At 41.5% G+C, this 13,502-nt stretch overlaps 1 protein-coding gene across 1 annotated transcript in view; it reads left to right on the top strand.

Moving 5' to 3' along the window:
• CTH (cystathionine gamma-lyase) overlaps window positions 1–13,502 on the top strand; it is an 814,142-nt gene that overhangs the window by 657,722 nt on the left and 142,918 nt on the right. The window contains exons 9-10 of the mRNA XM_044085811.1: window positions 3,882–4,003; window positions 4,873–4,925. Coding sequence (XP_043941746.1) covers window positions 3,882–4,003; window positions 4,873–4,925 — 175 coding nt within the window. The remainder of the gene's footprint in view (window positions 1–3,881; window positions 4,004–4,872; window positions 4,926–13,502) is intronic.

Raw genomic sequence — 13,502 nt, 5'->3', positions numbered from 1 at the left:
TATTCTACCATCACCCAGAATGATACCACAGTACGAACAGAAAATGATTGACTTCAACAATTGGCTAAGTTTCTGGTGTCATTCTAAGGGGATCCAGTATTTGATTGCCTGGGACAACATGATCGAAAGACCTTGATGCTTTGCCAGAAATGGCCTACATCTGTTACCCCTGGGATTCCGGGTACTGGCTAAGGCTCTTGCCTCCACTGTGGTGCCTTTTTTTAGGCAGTGTTCCAAAGACCAAAATTCCACCGTACCAGCTACAAGCAAATGCAGTCTGAGGGTCATGGTGCTCAGTGCAAGAAGTCTAAATCTAAAGCTGCACTCGCTCAAAGCTCTCCTCAAAATGGAGAATGTCAACATCTGTGCTGTAACGGAGACCTTGTGTAAAGAGGCAGAAAGCACCCCTGCTCTCCCAGGCTACAACTCATTCCATACCTTTCGGTCCCAGAATATGTCCAGGAGCTCCAGAGGTGGTGATGTGTCCATATTCTTAAAGGATACACACACCTCTAGACTGGTAGCCCAGCATAATGCATCCGAGATACTTCAGGTACAACTAACACTGGGTAAGACACTGGTACAAGTCATAGCCTGCTACAGAACTCCAAACATGTCCCTCTCACTCCAACTTCCTAAGCACCCTGGAATCTATTAAGGTCCAACCCAATACTCTCATACTTGGGTGACTTCAACTACTCTTCCATCAAATGGGAAAACTATTCAAGCACCAGTGTACAGGCCCAACACTTTCTGGAATTTATCAATTCCAAAGCCCTGGATGAGCTCATTCTGACATCCTCGACCTGGTTATCGCCAACATGGGAGACTGCTGCTCTACACCTATAGTCAATTCCTCCCTGGTTAAATCTGACCACAAACTGATCAGCATGGAAATCTCCATCTCACCTACACCCCCGCTAAGGTGACCACCTTGAAAAACTTCTCCAAAGTCTTGACCCCACACAGTCTGGCTTTGTCAAGGGGAGATCCTGCCTGCTGAACCTGGTTTACTTCTTCGAGGCAGTTACCAAGGCTGTGGATGAGGGTAAGGCAGTTCATACAGCCTACCTCGACCTGGCCAAGGCCTGTGATACCATTCCCCACTCAGGTATCGATAAATTCACCAAACTAGGCATAAATCCTTACATCACTAGGTGGATTGCAGATTGGCTCAAGAGACAGGACCCACAGAGTGAAAGTTGCGGATTCCAAGTCAGATTGTCGATCAGTCACGAGTTGGAGTCCCACTGGGCTCAGTCCTGGGCCCTCTCCTGTTTTGCATCTACTTCTCGGAAGTCCAGGCCAACACAGAAGAACTCTGGCTGACCAAGTTCACTGATGACTGCAAGCTAGGAGTCATTATCAACTCCCCAAGTGATGCAGACATCCTACAAAAGGGCGCCTCTGAGACCAATGACTGGTGCTGGAACCATGGCCTGAAGCTTAATGCCAAAAAATGCGTTACCCCCTTTGGAAAAAAATCAGTTCCCACAAATTACCACGTTGATGGGAGCCCCCTGAACACTGAAGGGGCCATAAGAGATCTGGGCACCCAGGTCGACAGCCACCTCACCCTCGACCGCCACATTGCCACTGTGGTCAGAAAGTCCTATGTGGCACATCTTATAACCAAAGGTTTCACATCCAGGAAGAAAGAGGTCATCATCCCTCTCTCCTCATCCCTTATTAGACCAATCACCGAATATAATGCCAAGTTTGGCATGTACCTGAACAGACACCTACAACAGCTAGAGAGGCCACAAAAGTACCTCACAAAAAGGATCCTAGGCCTTAAACATATGTCCTACATGAACAGACTCAAGAAACTTCAGCTGTTCTCAGTCTCTTATCGTCTACTTAGAAGTGATCTCTGCTTGACCTACAAAGCTATGTCCAACCCAGCCCTACTTGAAATGCTACACCTAAAGAAATCCCAATCCCCCCCACACCACACGCTCCAGAGATCACAACTTCATTGCCACAATTAACAGAACATGCTGGAGGGACAGGTTCATCTCCCAAAGACTCCCCATACTCTGGAATAAGCTTCCCATTCATGTCAAGCAGAGCACCTTGCTGGCCTTCTTCAAGAGAAATCTTGACAAGTGGATGGGTAACAGAAAGTTAACTCCAGGGATCATTCCAGTTGCTTTACTGGATATGGGCACTGTGAACTAACATTGGGTGACACGGTGCCTGGGCAATTTTTTTGGGCTAGGCTTGTAAATGGTCCAGGGCCATTAGCCTAGTACATTGTCTGCGGAATAGCATGCAGAGGAAAGAATGGGCATTTTCTTTTTCATTAAGAAGGGTACAGAGGGATGGTGTCAAGGGGAAGGTGTGGGCCGAAAAGAAAGTAAAGAGGTCACAGCTGGGGCAAACAAACAGAAAAGATAAAGACCAACAGAGGAGATTCTGATACAGATATGGGTGGAACACATAGGAGAGACAGACTGGACTTGGCCTCTGGTGGCCATTTGGTCAAGGCCAGGCAGTGGTCCAACTCTGCTATTCACACAAGGACATGATTTATGCTGCCAGTGTGGGTTACCAATCAGTCCATTAATGCCATCACCAGACCATTAGTCCTACTGGGTAACATATTATGAGTCACAGTTTATGTTCCCTTGTGGGGAGCCTGCATATCCCCCCAAAGAGACAAATTACTCAAGGGCACTACGGAACCCTTCAGATCACCTTTGGCTGGGAAATTTACTTTGCCCAGCAGAGAGGCTGGCCTGGAGGCAACTGGAGACCCAGCAGGTGATGGCAAGGCAGGTGGTCAGTGAGGTGACCACTGCCACACCACATCAACAGCTGTGGCAGACCTGAGTAAAATATGAGTATGTATATAAATGGTGAGAAACAAAACAACAAAGAGCAAATAGGGACATCTTTCAGGTTACAGGATACAACAGCAGGCAGTGTGCCACAAGGACCTAGATTTACATGCTGCCTAACCTGACTCCCTGTATATGTATGTCATGTGAACAGTGCATGAGTTGGTGACTGCAGGGGCCACAGAAGTTAGCCAAAAAAGCCTTGTTGCCATGTGTTACCCAAGGAAGTTATAGTCAGGTGGCATATACAGCCTACCAGACAGGACCTTGCATTGCACAGTGTTGATCCTACCAAAGGGGCACAGCTACCGAAGACAAAAACATGTCATAAACACGGACATCATCACCGAGTGATGGTAGTGCATCATGACGTAGGACAGCCATCAATGTATGGCAAACTGCTGCCTGTCAGATTCATGTCAGTGGTTTGCCTGTTGTAACTGCCATTGGTAGGGGACTTTGAATGAACAGTGGAAAGATGATGCTCTATATAAATGGCAGGAGGATAGCTGTGTTCTTGAAACTGAAACAAAACACTGGTGTGCTGTAGAAATTGATGGCAGGTATGGATGTGGAGCATTCTCTTTCAGGCCACTGTCATGGAAAGTGTTTTTATTAGATAATTAATATTAGACTGAATGTTTGATTCCAGTTGAACCTTGTATATATAGCTGTTTGAGAGAATGGATTTTTAACCTGTGAAGAGTTTTTAAAACGTAAGACATCAGTTCAATAAAGGTGTTTAGTTTAGCAAAGATACTGTTTCTCTTTGGTAAAATTTTAAATTAGTATTTTTATTTGGTGAAATAGGTCAGCTTGAGTTGCCGACATGTGTACATCAGTAGGCATATATTAGTAACTACACTGTGCCATTCCTGATTAAATGCCGAGTCATTTTTTACTCAAGTATTTATCTAATTTACTGTACATTTTAATAAACATTTTATAAATACATGTATGCTAAGGTATTATTGAAGTTTTGTCAGTTTTGCTTTCTGCTGTGGCCTGCTCAACAGTGTTAAAGTTTTGTTTGTCCAGGACTACCCTCACACCCTCAGTATGAGCTGACAAAGCGTCAGTGCACAGGCTGTCCGGGAATGCTTTCATTCTACATAAAAGGTGAACTTCAGCACTCAAAAACTTTTCTGCAAGCTTTAAAGGTAAATTATATTTAATTAGATCTGTTTAGTTAATTGCAAACACAATTGTAATGCTCATGTTGATTTATAAATTAAAAAAAAAATACAGAATGAAGTGTATAAGTGAACAGAAAAGCAACCAGATGTATAGCAGATTCAAAGCTAAAGCCTTTTAGGTGCTTTATACTAGTAGTTTGAATGTGTTGGTGAAAAGCTTTTTGATACAGTTACCTGGGAGGCTCAATTACCATTAGTTAGCCCGTGGTTTATGAGGAAATGAAGATGATTCCTTGTAAAAGTGAGTTTTAAACTAACATTGAGGCTTTTACGCAGTGTTTTGAGTAGATACTTCATCAAGGTACAGGTAATTCATGCAAATGTTTGTGCACTAGTAAAATAATCTTGCTGCACAGTCAACAGTAAAACTCCGTTACAAGCATGGGTCTTGTCCATTTTATAGTGTTACCTGTGAGGAGCTTCATATTACATATTATTAGCTTCATATTACAGCCTGATATGTTATATAGGTAGAATCTGTTAACTTGCAGACTGACATCAGTTGTACCTGTATCTGTATGTAACATGATTTTTTGGTCAGAATTGGATATAGTCTTAAAACTCTTTATTAGGATGATCTTCATCTGCAGACCAGCTTATATTTTTTAGTTAAGCACTGTTCCGTGTAGAAAGGTAGTGACAAGTTTCATTTCAGTGGTATATTAGTGCTGCCATTTTTTCCTGCCTTCTTGTGGGATTCCTACACTGGGTAAAAAATATTCCATCTTCTATATATTATACTAAAAGTTATTAATCATCCTGTGACTTTATGAAGACTTCTACTTAATTTGTGAAGATAAGACCTCTTAAATATTTGATTTTTTTCTTCACAGGTTTTTATACTGGCTGAGAGTTTAGGAGGTTACGAAAGTCTAGCAGAACTCCCGTAAGTCATCATTTAAAAAAAGGTTCTTAAAATGTTTTATTCCTTGTATTTGTATATAGGTGTATGTTTGGTAACCAAGCTAAGACAAAAACGTGTCTGTTTTCAGAGGATGAGTCAAGAACACGAGATGATCAGGTGATGTATGGGAGTGTGGGAATCATACCCAAGTCTGCAAGCTGTTGCTTGTTTACGTCTTACATACTAGGTTTACTTTCATAAATTCTTTGTTTAAAAAAGTGGTTTTGAGAAATTTCCAAGAATTTTGATGTAGGGTCAGCAGCAGACCAAGAAATCAATACACATCTATGTGTGTGATAAGTTGTGCAATATCATCCACTATTCAAAGTTGGCATAGAAGGTTGAATTGGGTTGTAACAGTCTGTACTATGCTGTTTGACTAGTAGTCCATGAATATTTTTGGAGTTGCTGTGTAGAATTATATTCCTTTGCCTTACAGGGTTATGTCTGCATATGTCCATTTTTGTTTTATTGCATGGTAACTGTAAAAAAATGAGGAATTAAGTCATGAATATTTGCCATACATTGGAAATAAAAGGAAACTTCTCTGAGCAGAGACCTATGCATTCCTTTTTGATTTGGTTTGCTAATTCTTATCCATGCATTGGTTTAAATCACCTACAAAGTGAAAATGCAGTTATTGTCACTGGGGCTACTTGTATTTCTTAAACAGAAGGCTGTGAAATAACTTGTTCGGCACAAGAACAGAATATGCCCAAGGTAAAATGATCCTGGGTGAGCTGAACACAGACAGGCCAAGTGCCAAATGATGCACCAGAGCAAGTAGAAAATGCTGTCTGAATTGTTTCCCAGAGAGTAAAGTTGTAAATTAAAACTCCTGACCTGAAGGGTTGGAGGTAAATTAAGGATAAGTCTAGTAAGGGAAGGTGGGGTGTGCATGCACAGAGCTATGCATTAAATGAAATAGAGACAAGAGGAAACTAACTTTCACAGATGTTCCCTCTAAGAGATGGAAACTTGAAAAAAAAATGTAGTCCCCCTACAGCTGGCAGACAGCAGAATGACAGGAGTAAACAAGTGCTGAAGGTAACTGTAGTCTGCGTATCCCATGTAATGGTCATGACAGTGTGATTGGGAAGATGCCTAGACTGGCAGTGTGAAAACGAATTGTTGGCTACAGTATGTCTGGAAGGCATTAGACACCCTGACAGATGTAGTGCAATTCACGCTTGTTTTACAGACGTCATTTTGATGTCAAAGGCATGTCAGTTTGGGACCAGACTAGTGATATGTTAGACAGACACCTGCCTTACACTGAGTGAGTCATAGTGCCGTACAGAAACTGATGGAAGTAGCACAGCGGCTCCTGTCGCATGCTGTGCGTGCACAATATGTCACAGTCAGACGTGCATCCTATTTGAGATGTAGGTGCTGCTGTGCAGTGCCACAATCAAAATGACATCCGTGGAACCATTCAAGTGATAAATTATTCCCAAACTGGTCTATGGTGCACTGCAAAGTGTGTCATGCTCTGTGTCGGTGCCCTCATGTCTTTTTGGATGTTAGACTTTATCATTTCATAGTGACACTTGCTGTTTTGGCATAGGTTTGGGAAACAGTGAGTGGTGGAAGCTGGTGCTGTTGTCGTAGTAGGGCTTTTGCAGTCTGGGGTACATGGGAGCATCATTCAGTCAAGAAAATCTCATGCACACGTTCGTCTTTTTAATGATTATCTTTCAGAAAATGAATATCTACCTACAAGAACCCTCACTGATATGTCCAAGTCTGGTTGATATGCCTGCACCATTCACAATCTGACATTTTCTGTTTTGTCAAACAGGCTTCTCCATTGATGCCTGTGTACCTGAACAGTGCATATCTTGAAGTAGCTCACCTGTTACATTTGTTCAACAGTCCCCAGAGTCTGCCAAGTCATCTTTTGTTGCTGACAGGTCTGTACTCAACCAATGCTGTTGACAAAGTCCTGCATCAGTAAGTGCTTTTCATATCAGTGGCCAGGACCTACACTGGTTTTGCCCATACTGTCTTGGAGAAGAGCACAGCACTGACAAGTAACAGACGTGTGAGTGGTTCATCCCAGCTTCTTGACACTAAAGAGGGAAAATGTTATTTTGCTTCCCAATGATGGCAACGGGTCTCTCCTTGCAGCCTCAGGTGGATGTCAGAACATTGCCACAGGGGCATGCAATTAGAGTCCGGACCAAGGCTGTAAACTCCTTGAACTAAGTGTGGTATCAAAGTCCCCCCAAATTAGCAAAGGATTAAGCCCAAAGTGGCACTGGTATTTGCTGAGAACCCACCCTGGATGGTGCATCCTGAGGCTCTTGTACTGCTGTCTCCAAAGGAACAAACATCACCTTGGTCATTCAGCCTAGTCATGGATTAGATCCCATCAGTCATCTTCTCATATGTCAGTGGGACTGGGGTTCTTCTCCAGAGTATGATTCCCTGACCTATATGGCCTAACAAGACTGGTCACGGAGAGTGCTCCTGGACATGCCTTGATGGGGATTGTTCCGCACTGCCTGTCTGTTAAGCATCTGGTGGAAGCTTGAGCTGTGTGCAGAGTTGTACCATAAGGAAGGTGGGTATGAAACCCAAAGCAGCACCAGTGCAAGTGTCTCCCCATATTGGTCTCGTTTTGAGCCTGGCACATGATATGGCACCAGTTCCTGATTCCCCAGACACCTAGTCTGTCTATCATGTGCTCACCTGTAAGCAGGCTTACACCCATTGGTTGCAAGGATCTTCCTGCTCCCTTGCCTCCGGAGTCATTTGATTTTCACTTTCTGAGATGTTATAAATGAGAGCACCAACTGAATCATTACAGTCACTATTAGTTGTACTCTGAAAAGTTTCCGCAAATTAACAACTGCCCTGCCATCTCCTCTTTAGTTCAACCTAATACTAATAGCACATCCTTCAGATCTTCCTACAAACTCCTACTAAAGGTATCTAACTCCCACAACCAACATGGCTACTTCCTTTATTCACACAAAATAGCCAAACTCTGGAACATCCTTCCAGACAAAATAACAAAAAATCCAGTACATGACCAGTTCAAATCACTTATAAAAGAGCACCTTATAAGAAACTGGCTGTGCTCCTGCCACTCCCCAGGCCGATCAATTTTTCCCCACTCATATTTACCTTTCTAACCTTACCTACATACTATCTACTGTTTTGCTCATTCTATACTGTAGTTGAACATTTCTACAGATTGCATTATAGCTGCTGTCTATTGGCTGTTACTAAAACAGTAATTGTACAGTTCTACTGATTGTATTATATTTACTGCTACTTGATTGTGTTGTACTTCTGATTGTGTTATAATACTGCAGTAATTGTACAGTTCTACCGATTGTATTATATTTACTGCTACTTGATTGTGTTGTACTTCTGATTGTGTTATAATACTGCAGTAATTGTACAGTTCTACTGACTGTATTATATTTACTGCTACTTGATTGTATTGTACTTCCGATTGTGTTGTAATACTGTGGAGTTTTCTCCCTAGGTCTTCAGTATTTAACAGGACCTTGCATTGCCCTGTCTTTTGATGGTGTAATAATTATATTGTACTAATGTTTGCTGTTACTACTGTTTTGTTTATTTGTATTACTGTGGAGTTTTTTTCTCCTCGGGCCTCCACTGAAAACGGGCCTCCAGGCCAGTCAGGCATACCTAGTCAACAAGTGTAATAAATAAAAATAAATCAGTCACAAGGTGCATCTAAAACAGACTTACAATGTACCTTCTTATATTCTCTATTGCTTCTGTTGTAGGAAGTATCCACCATTTTTGTGTTTGTACCTATTAAAATTCCTTTTTCTGCCTCTTACCTGAATGATCAAACCGAATGAAATTACTGTAGCTGCATGTTTATCTTAAAATTCATCACTCTGAGACTCACTGGGCTGAATAATGAATGTTCTTGGAGAACTGTTTTAAATATTTAATTGGTTTTGTTATAGTGTTGGCTCCATTTAATTGATATGTAATTGTTTTTGCGTGCTGATTATCTGTTTGCATACATTTAAGCATTGTGCTTTTGTAACTTTTATTGTCGTCACAAAGCTTTAACTGAATAGTTGGAGTCATGGTCTTTTAATAAACTGCTAATTTGGACCTGAAATGTGTCATGTGTATGTTTACTTCCTTACTCATTTAAAAAGTGAATTAAAAAGTGTAATGTTACCATTCTAGATTCTGCTTCCTGTTCGGCATTCTTTTTGTGAGGTGTGAGAATGCAGAATATGGAACTTCTCATGTTTAAAGACTGAAAGTGCTGCTATGCTGCTGTATACTGGCCAGCATGGATCAAGGGAGGGATGGACGTTTGGCTTGACCTTTGTTGTGGGCATACTTGTCAACTTTACAGATTTTCACAGAATGCCCAGATGTGGGCTTCACATTTTTGGTCCATTTTTCATAAAAATTGTGGTTTTCTGGCAAATTAGTGGAAAATCATTAAATATTGAAGTTAAAAAAATAACAGACATTTGAGTTTCAGACTTCATAGCCTTCAGAAAATTAATGCTAATGCAAAACCTGTAATTCTATCAATGTTTTAAGTTTATAAAAGCAATATTTAAACATTGTCCCTATTTTGGGGTCTGTGTCCCACGTTTATTTATGTCTTTGTCCAGATTGTTTGCTGTAAGAGGTTGAGAGGTATGCTGAGGGGTGCTGTGAGACTTTGTACTTCCTAAAAAATTATCTAACACAGGCAGTGTCCAATGAAATTGGACGCAGCCTGGAAAATAAGCTTCTGAAAATTAACACACTTAACTGGTCAGGAATAAAAGACCGGTGTTCAGAGTGGAGTTTACACTAACCCTTTGGCAGACTGCATTGGATGAGTGGACAGTGTATTGCATGAAATTCGGAATATTCAGTGCCACTAGGCCTTATACTGCTGACCATCCACAGTTCTAGATAACACCTAAGCAATTTAAAATGATATCCACACAGGGTGTGTGTGTGTGTGTGTGTGTGTGTGTGTGTGTGTGTGTGTGTGTGTGTGTGTACTCTTGAGTCAGCAAAGACAATTGTGAATTTTTCAATATGTGTTGTACTCTGAGAATGTTATTAACCAAAGTGGACTGAAAAAAATCATAAAACTGGAGGCTGCACTGTATGTTATAAATGTGACACAACTACCATCCCATCTTGGACTAGAGAGTTACTGTCACTGATTCTTGCACAGACTTTCAGAGGAGTTTAATCCAGTGCATGCTTGATTGTAGAATATGTCAGTATGGATGTGATAGGATTGTTGCAGACAGCTTCACAGTGGCAAAACACATGATTATACCAAATTTCTTATTGGTGCATTTTGATCCAGATGTGCATATACCATTAGTTAATGATTTTTTTATGGAGTTGATACCATTTCATCCCACAGTTTCCTGGATGGTATGAAAAGGCACATCTGTTTTGCATCCCGCTGTTTAATGAAAGTTAAAGAAAGAAGCTATTAGCCTTACATGGGGAATGCATAATCTCTGCCATTGTTTGCATGGAAGAAGGTTCACCCTGGTAACTTGTCGCTGTAACTGGTCACTATCCACTGGTTTCAGTTTTCAGGCTTAGACAAGGAATTTTGCAAATGTTTGCAATCAGATTTCACAAGGATCTCTTTTGTAATGTACACATTCATACAATATAGACTATAGAGGAAAGGAACAACATTGCAATACTGATAGGCTATCCAGAACAATACTTTGAAAAATAGCCAAAGGAGAGAGTGATGATGGCCTTATAGGGGTGTGTTAGTGTGACAGCTGCTGCCTTACAGTAACAAACATTCTTGGAGAGATTTGAAATGACCATGTACTGTTAAAGTGTATTAACTGGTGGTTAAAGGATGGTTTAGGAGTAGTAATGAACTATGCTTACCTTTTTCACCATGACAAGAGCAATTGTGGAGTGCTAGGTCACATTATTTGAATCATGGATGGTAATTCTTAAGAATTTGCAGTCAGTAATACTGAAGGCAATTCAAGAGGGGTATCCTGAAATTGTCATAAAGAAGTCTTTAGTAAGAAGAACCTTCTGCATTAGCTCTTATTTACCCTGCTTCTTGGGCTTCCAATTATTCTGTTAAGTGCACCTATGATGCTGCTGATGCTTCTAGAGCAGCTGCTACTGGGTCTGCTCTTTGCATTTTCATGTCTAGACTTTAGCCCTTACCTGAGAATGTCAAAGCAAAACGTCTGCACTTCCCTGTGGGTATGCAGCATCTTTTTGGTTCTGCAGTGGCAGAACTTTTCAAGACCTTACAGAAGGAGGATAGTCATGCAAGATCTTAAGACAATCTTCTCTCATTTCCCCAAGTATCAGTTCCCTTCCAAGGTTGGTCCATTTGTTTGTAAGGAATAGAAACCTTCTCAAAAACTTAAACAATTCAGCAAAATGAGATTTCAGTGCAAGGCTTGGCAGGATTCCAAGGGTTATAAGCTCTCCTTTCCTGACAAGGCTCTCTTTGACTGCTTCTAACTCCCCACCCCCAACACACGCAGATGTAAACGCGCACACACACACACACACACACACACACACACACACCTTGGCCATTCCCAGGTTCTGCTGTCTCAAACGCTCAGTATCTCTCACAACCTGGGTAGCCATAACACACACACACACACACACACACACACACACACACACACACACACACACACACACACACACACACACACACACACACACACACACCTTGGCCATTCCCAGGTTCTGCTGTCTCAAATGCTCAGTATCTCTCACAACCTGGGAAGCCATAACACACACACACACACACACACACACACACACACACACACACCTTGGCCATTCCCAGGTTCTCCTGTCTCAAACACTCAGTATCTCTCACAACCTGGGAAGCCATAACATCAGACAAATGGGTTCTGTCCATCATTTTGAATGGTTATCCTGGATTACTTCACCTCACCTCTAGAGGTTTCCACAGCCTCCTCCAAGCCAGATTCACCTTACTGTCCCTCTTTGAGACCTCTTCATTTACAAGATAATAGAATTTGTGTTTCTTTATATAGAAGAAAGAGGTTTTTACTCTGGAATATTGCTGGTCCCCAGAAAGCATGGCAGATGGAGACCTATTTTGAACCATTCTTTTCTCAATACCTTTCTCAAAATTCCAGGCTCAAGATATTGAGCCTGCAATCCTTAGTTTGATACTTCCTCATTCCTTTTTGGTGACACTGGATCTAACAAACTTTTATCTTAATATTCCTGTTCATCCAGCATGCAGGAAGTTCTTAAGATTTTGTCTTATTTTCAGTTTTCTTTACTCTTTGGCCTTTTAACTGCCCCAAGGGTGTTCACATGGTGCCTAATTCTTGTCATTAACTTCTGGAAACTTCATGGAATCTAAATATTTCCTTATTTGGATGATCTTCACATTCAGGCTCCTTCCAAAGAGATTCTAGTAATACAATTGGAAATTATGAATTTTCTGAGCAATCCGAGGTTTACTCTGAAACTAAAGAAGTCTTCCTTAACTCCTTCCCAGGACTGGATTTTCCTAGTATGCAGACTCTGTACTCTTGTCAATAACAGTTTTGTTTCCTGAAGACAAGTTTCTCTTCCTATCATACTACTTTCAAAACTTGCTATCCTTGGGCATGACCTCAGCAAGAGAGATTTTGAGAGCCGGAGGGGGTACATGGCACCAGTGCTTGCTATGGCACCTCAAGTCCATTTGGACTCAGCACTGCCACCAGTTAAACTTTCCAATCCCTCTCTTGTCTTCATCAAGAGGGAATTTCAAGTAGATTTCACTCAACCCAGGAGTGGCTTTTCTGCTTCCTTCCCCATGCCAGGAACTGCTCATAGATGCTTCAGATCTGGTTTGGGGAGCTTATTTCAAGGACATCAGAGTCCAGGGAGCTTTTTTACCAAAATAAAAAAAGGAACACACAAATATAAATGAAGCCACTTATCTTAGACCTGTAATGTCTACATTATCTCTGGACTTCAATCCTTCTTCGGAATTACACAGGGACCTCTATGGTTATGTGGTACATAACTAAGCAGGGAGGCAACAGGCCTTACAGTCTTTGCAGATTAGTGTTGATTGTTTGGGACATAGCTATTCAACATAACATCTGTCTTCAAGCTGTGTACATATCACCTGAAAGGAATTCTGTGGCAGATCATTTCAGCAGATCCAGAGTGGACCATCACAAATCGATGCTAAACAGAGATGTCTTTCTGGACATTGTCCATCAGTAGGATATTCCTCAGAGAGAACAGACAGCTGAGCCTGATTCAAGAATGCCATGTCCTCAGGCTTGGAAAATGGACACCATGCCCTTTTGATGGAAAGGGAGGATCCTCTGTGCTTACTCTCCCTTTCCTTTGATCCCCAAAGTCCTCCTCAATCAAGAAAGACAAACCAAATATTCTGTTGGTGACTCCCTTTTGGTCCAGACAGCATTGGTTTCCCCTTCTCTTCCACTAAGCCAGGGGCAATTATCGCAAGTTAGCTCACAAGATGGACTTACACAGAACAAAGCCTGTCTGATTAATCCTAACCTACTGACCTTGAATCCAAAT

The sequence above is a fragment of the Protopterus annectens genome, chromosome 10.part0, assembly GCF_019279795.1.
Source record: "Protopterus annectens isolate FY-2018-M chromosome 10.part0, PAN1.0, whole genome shotgun sequence".
NCBI classification, from domain to species: Eukaryota; Metazoa; Chordata; order Ceratodontiformes; family Protopteridae; genus Protopterus; species Protopterus annectens.
Note: the sequence above shows the minus strand (reverse complement) of the source record. Positions and strands in the feature narration are given on the sequence as shown.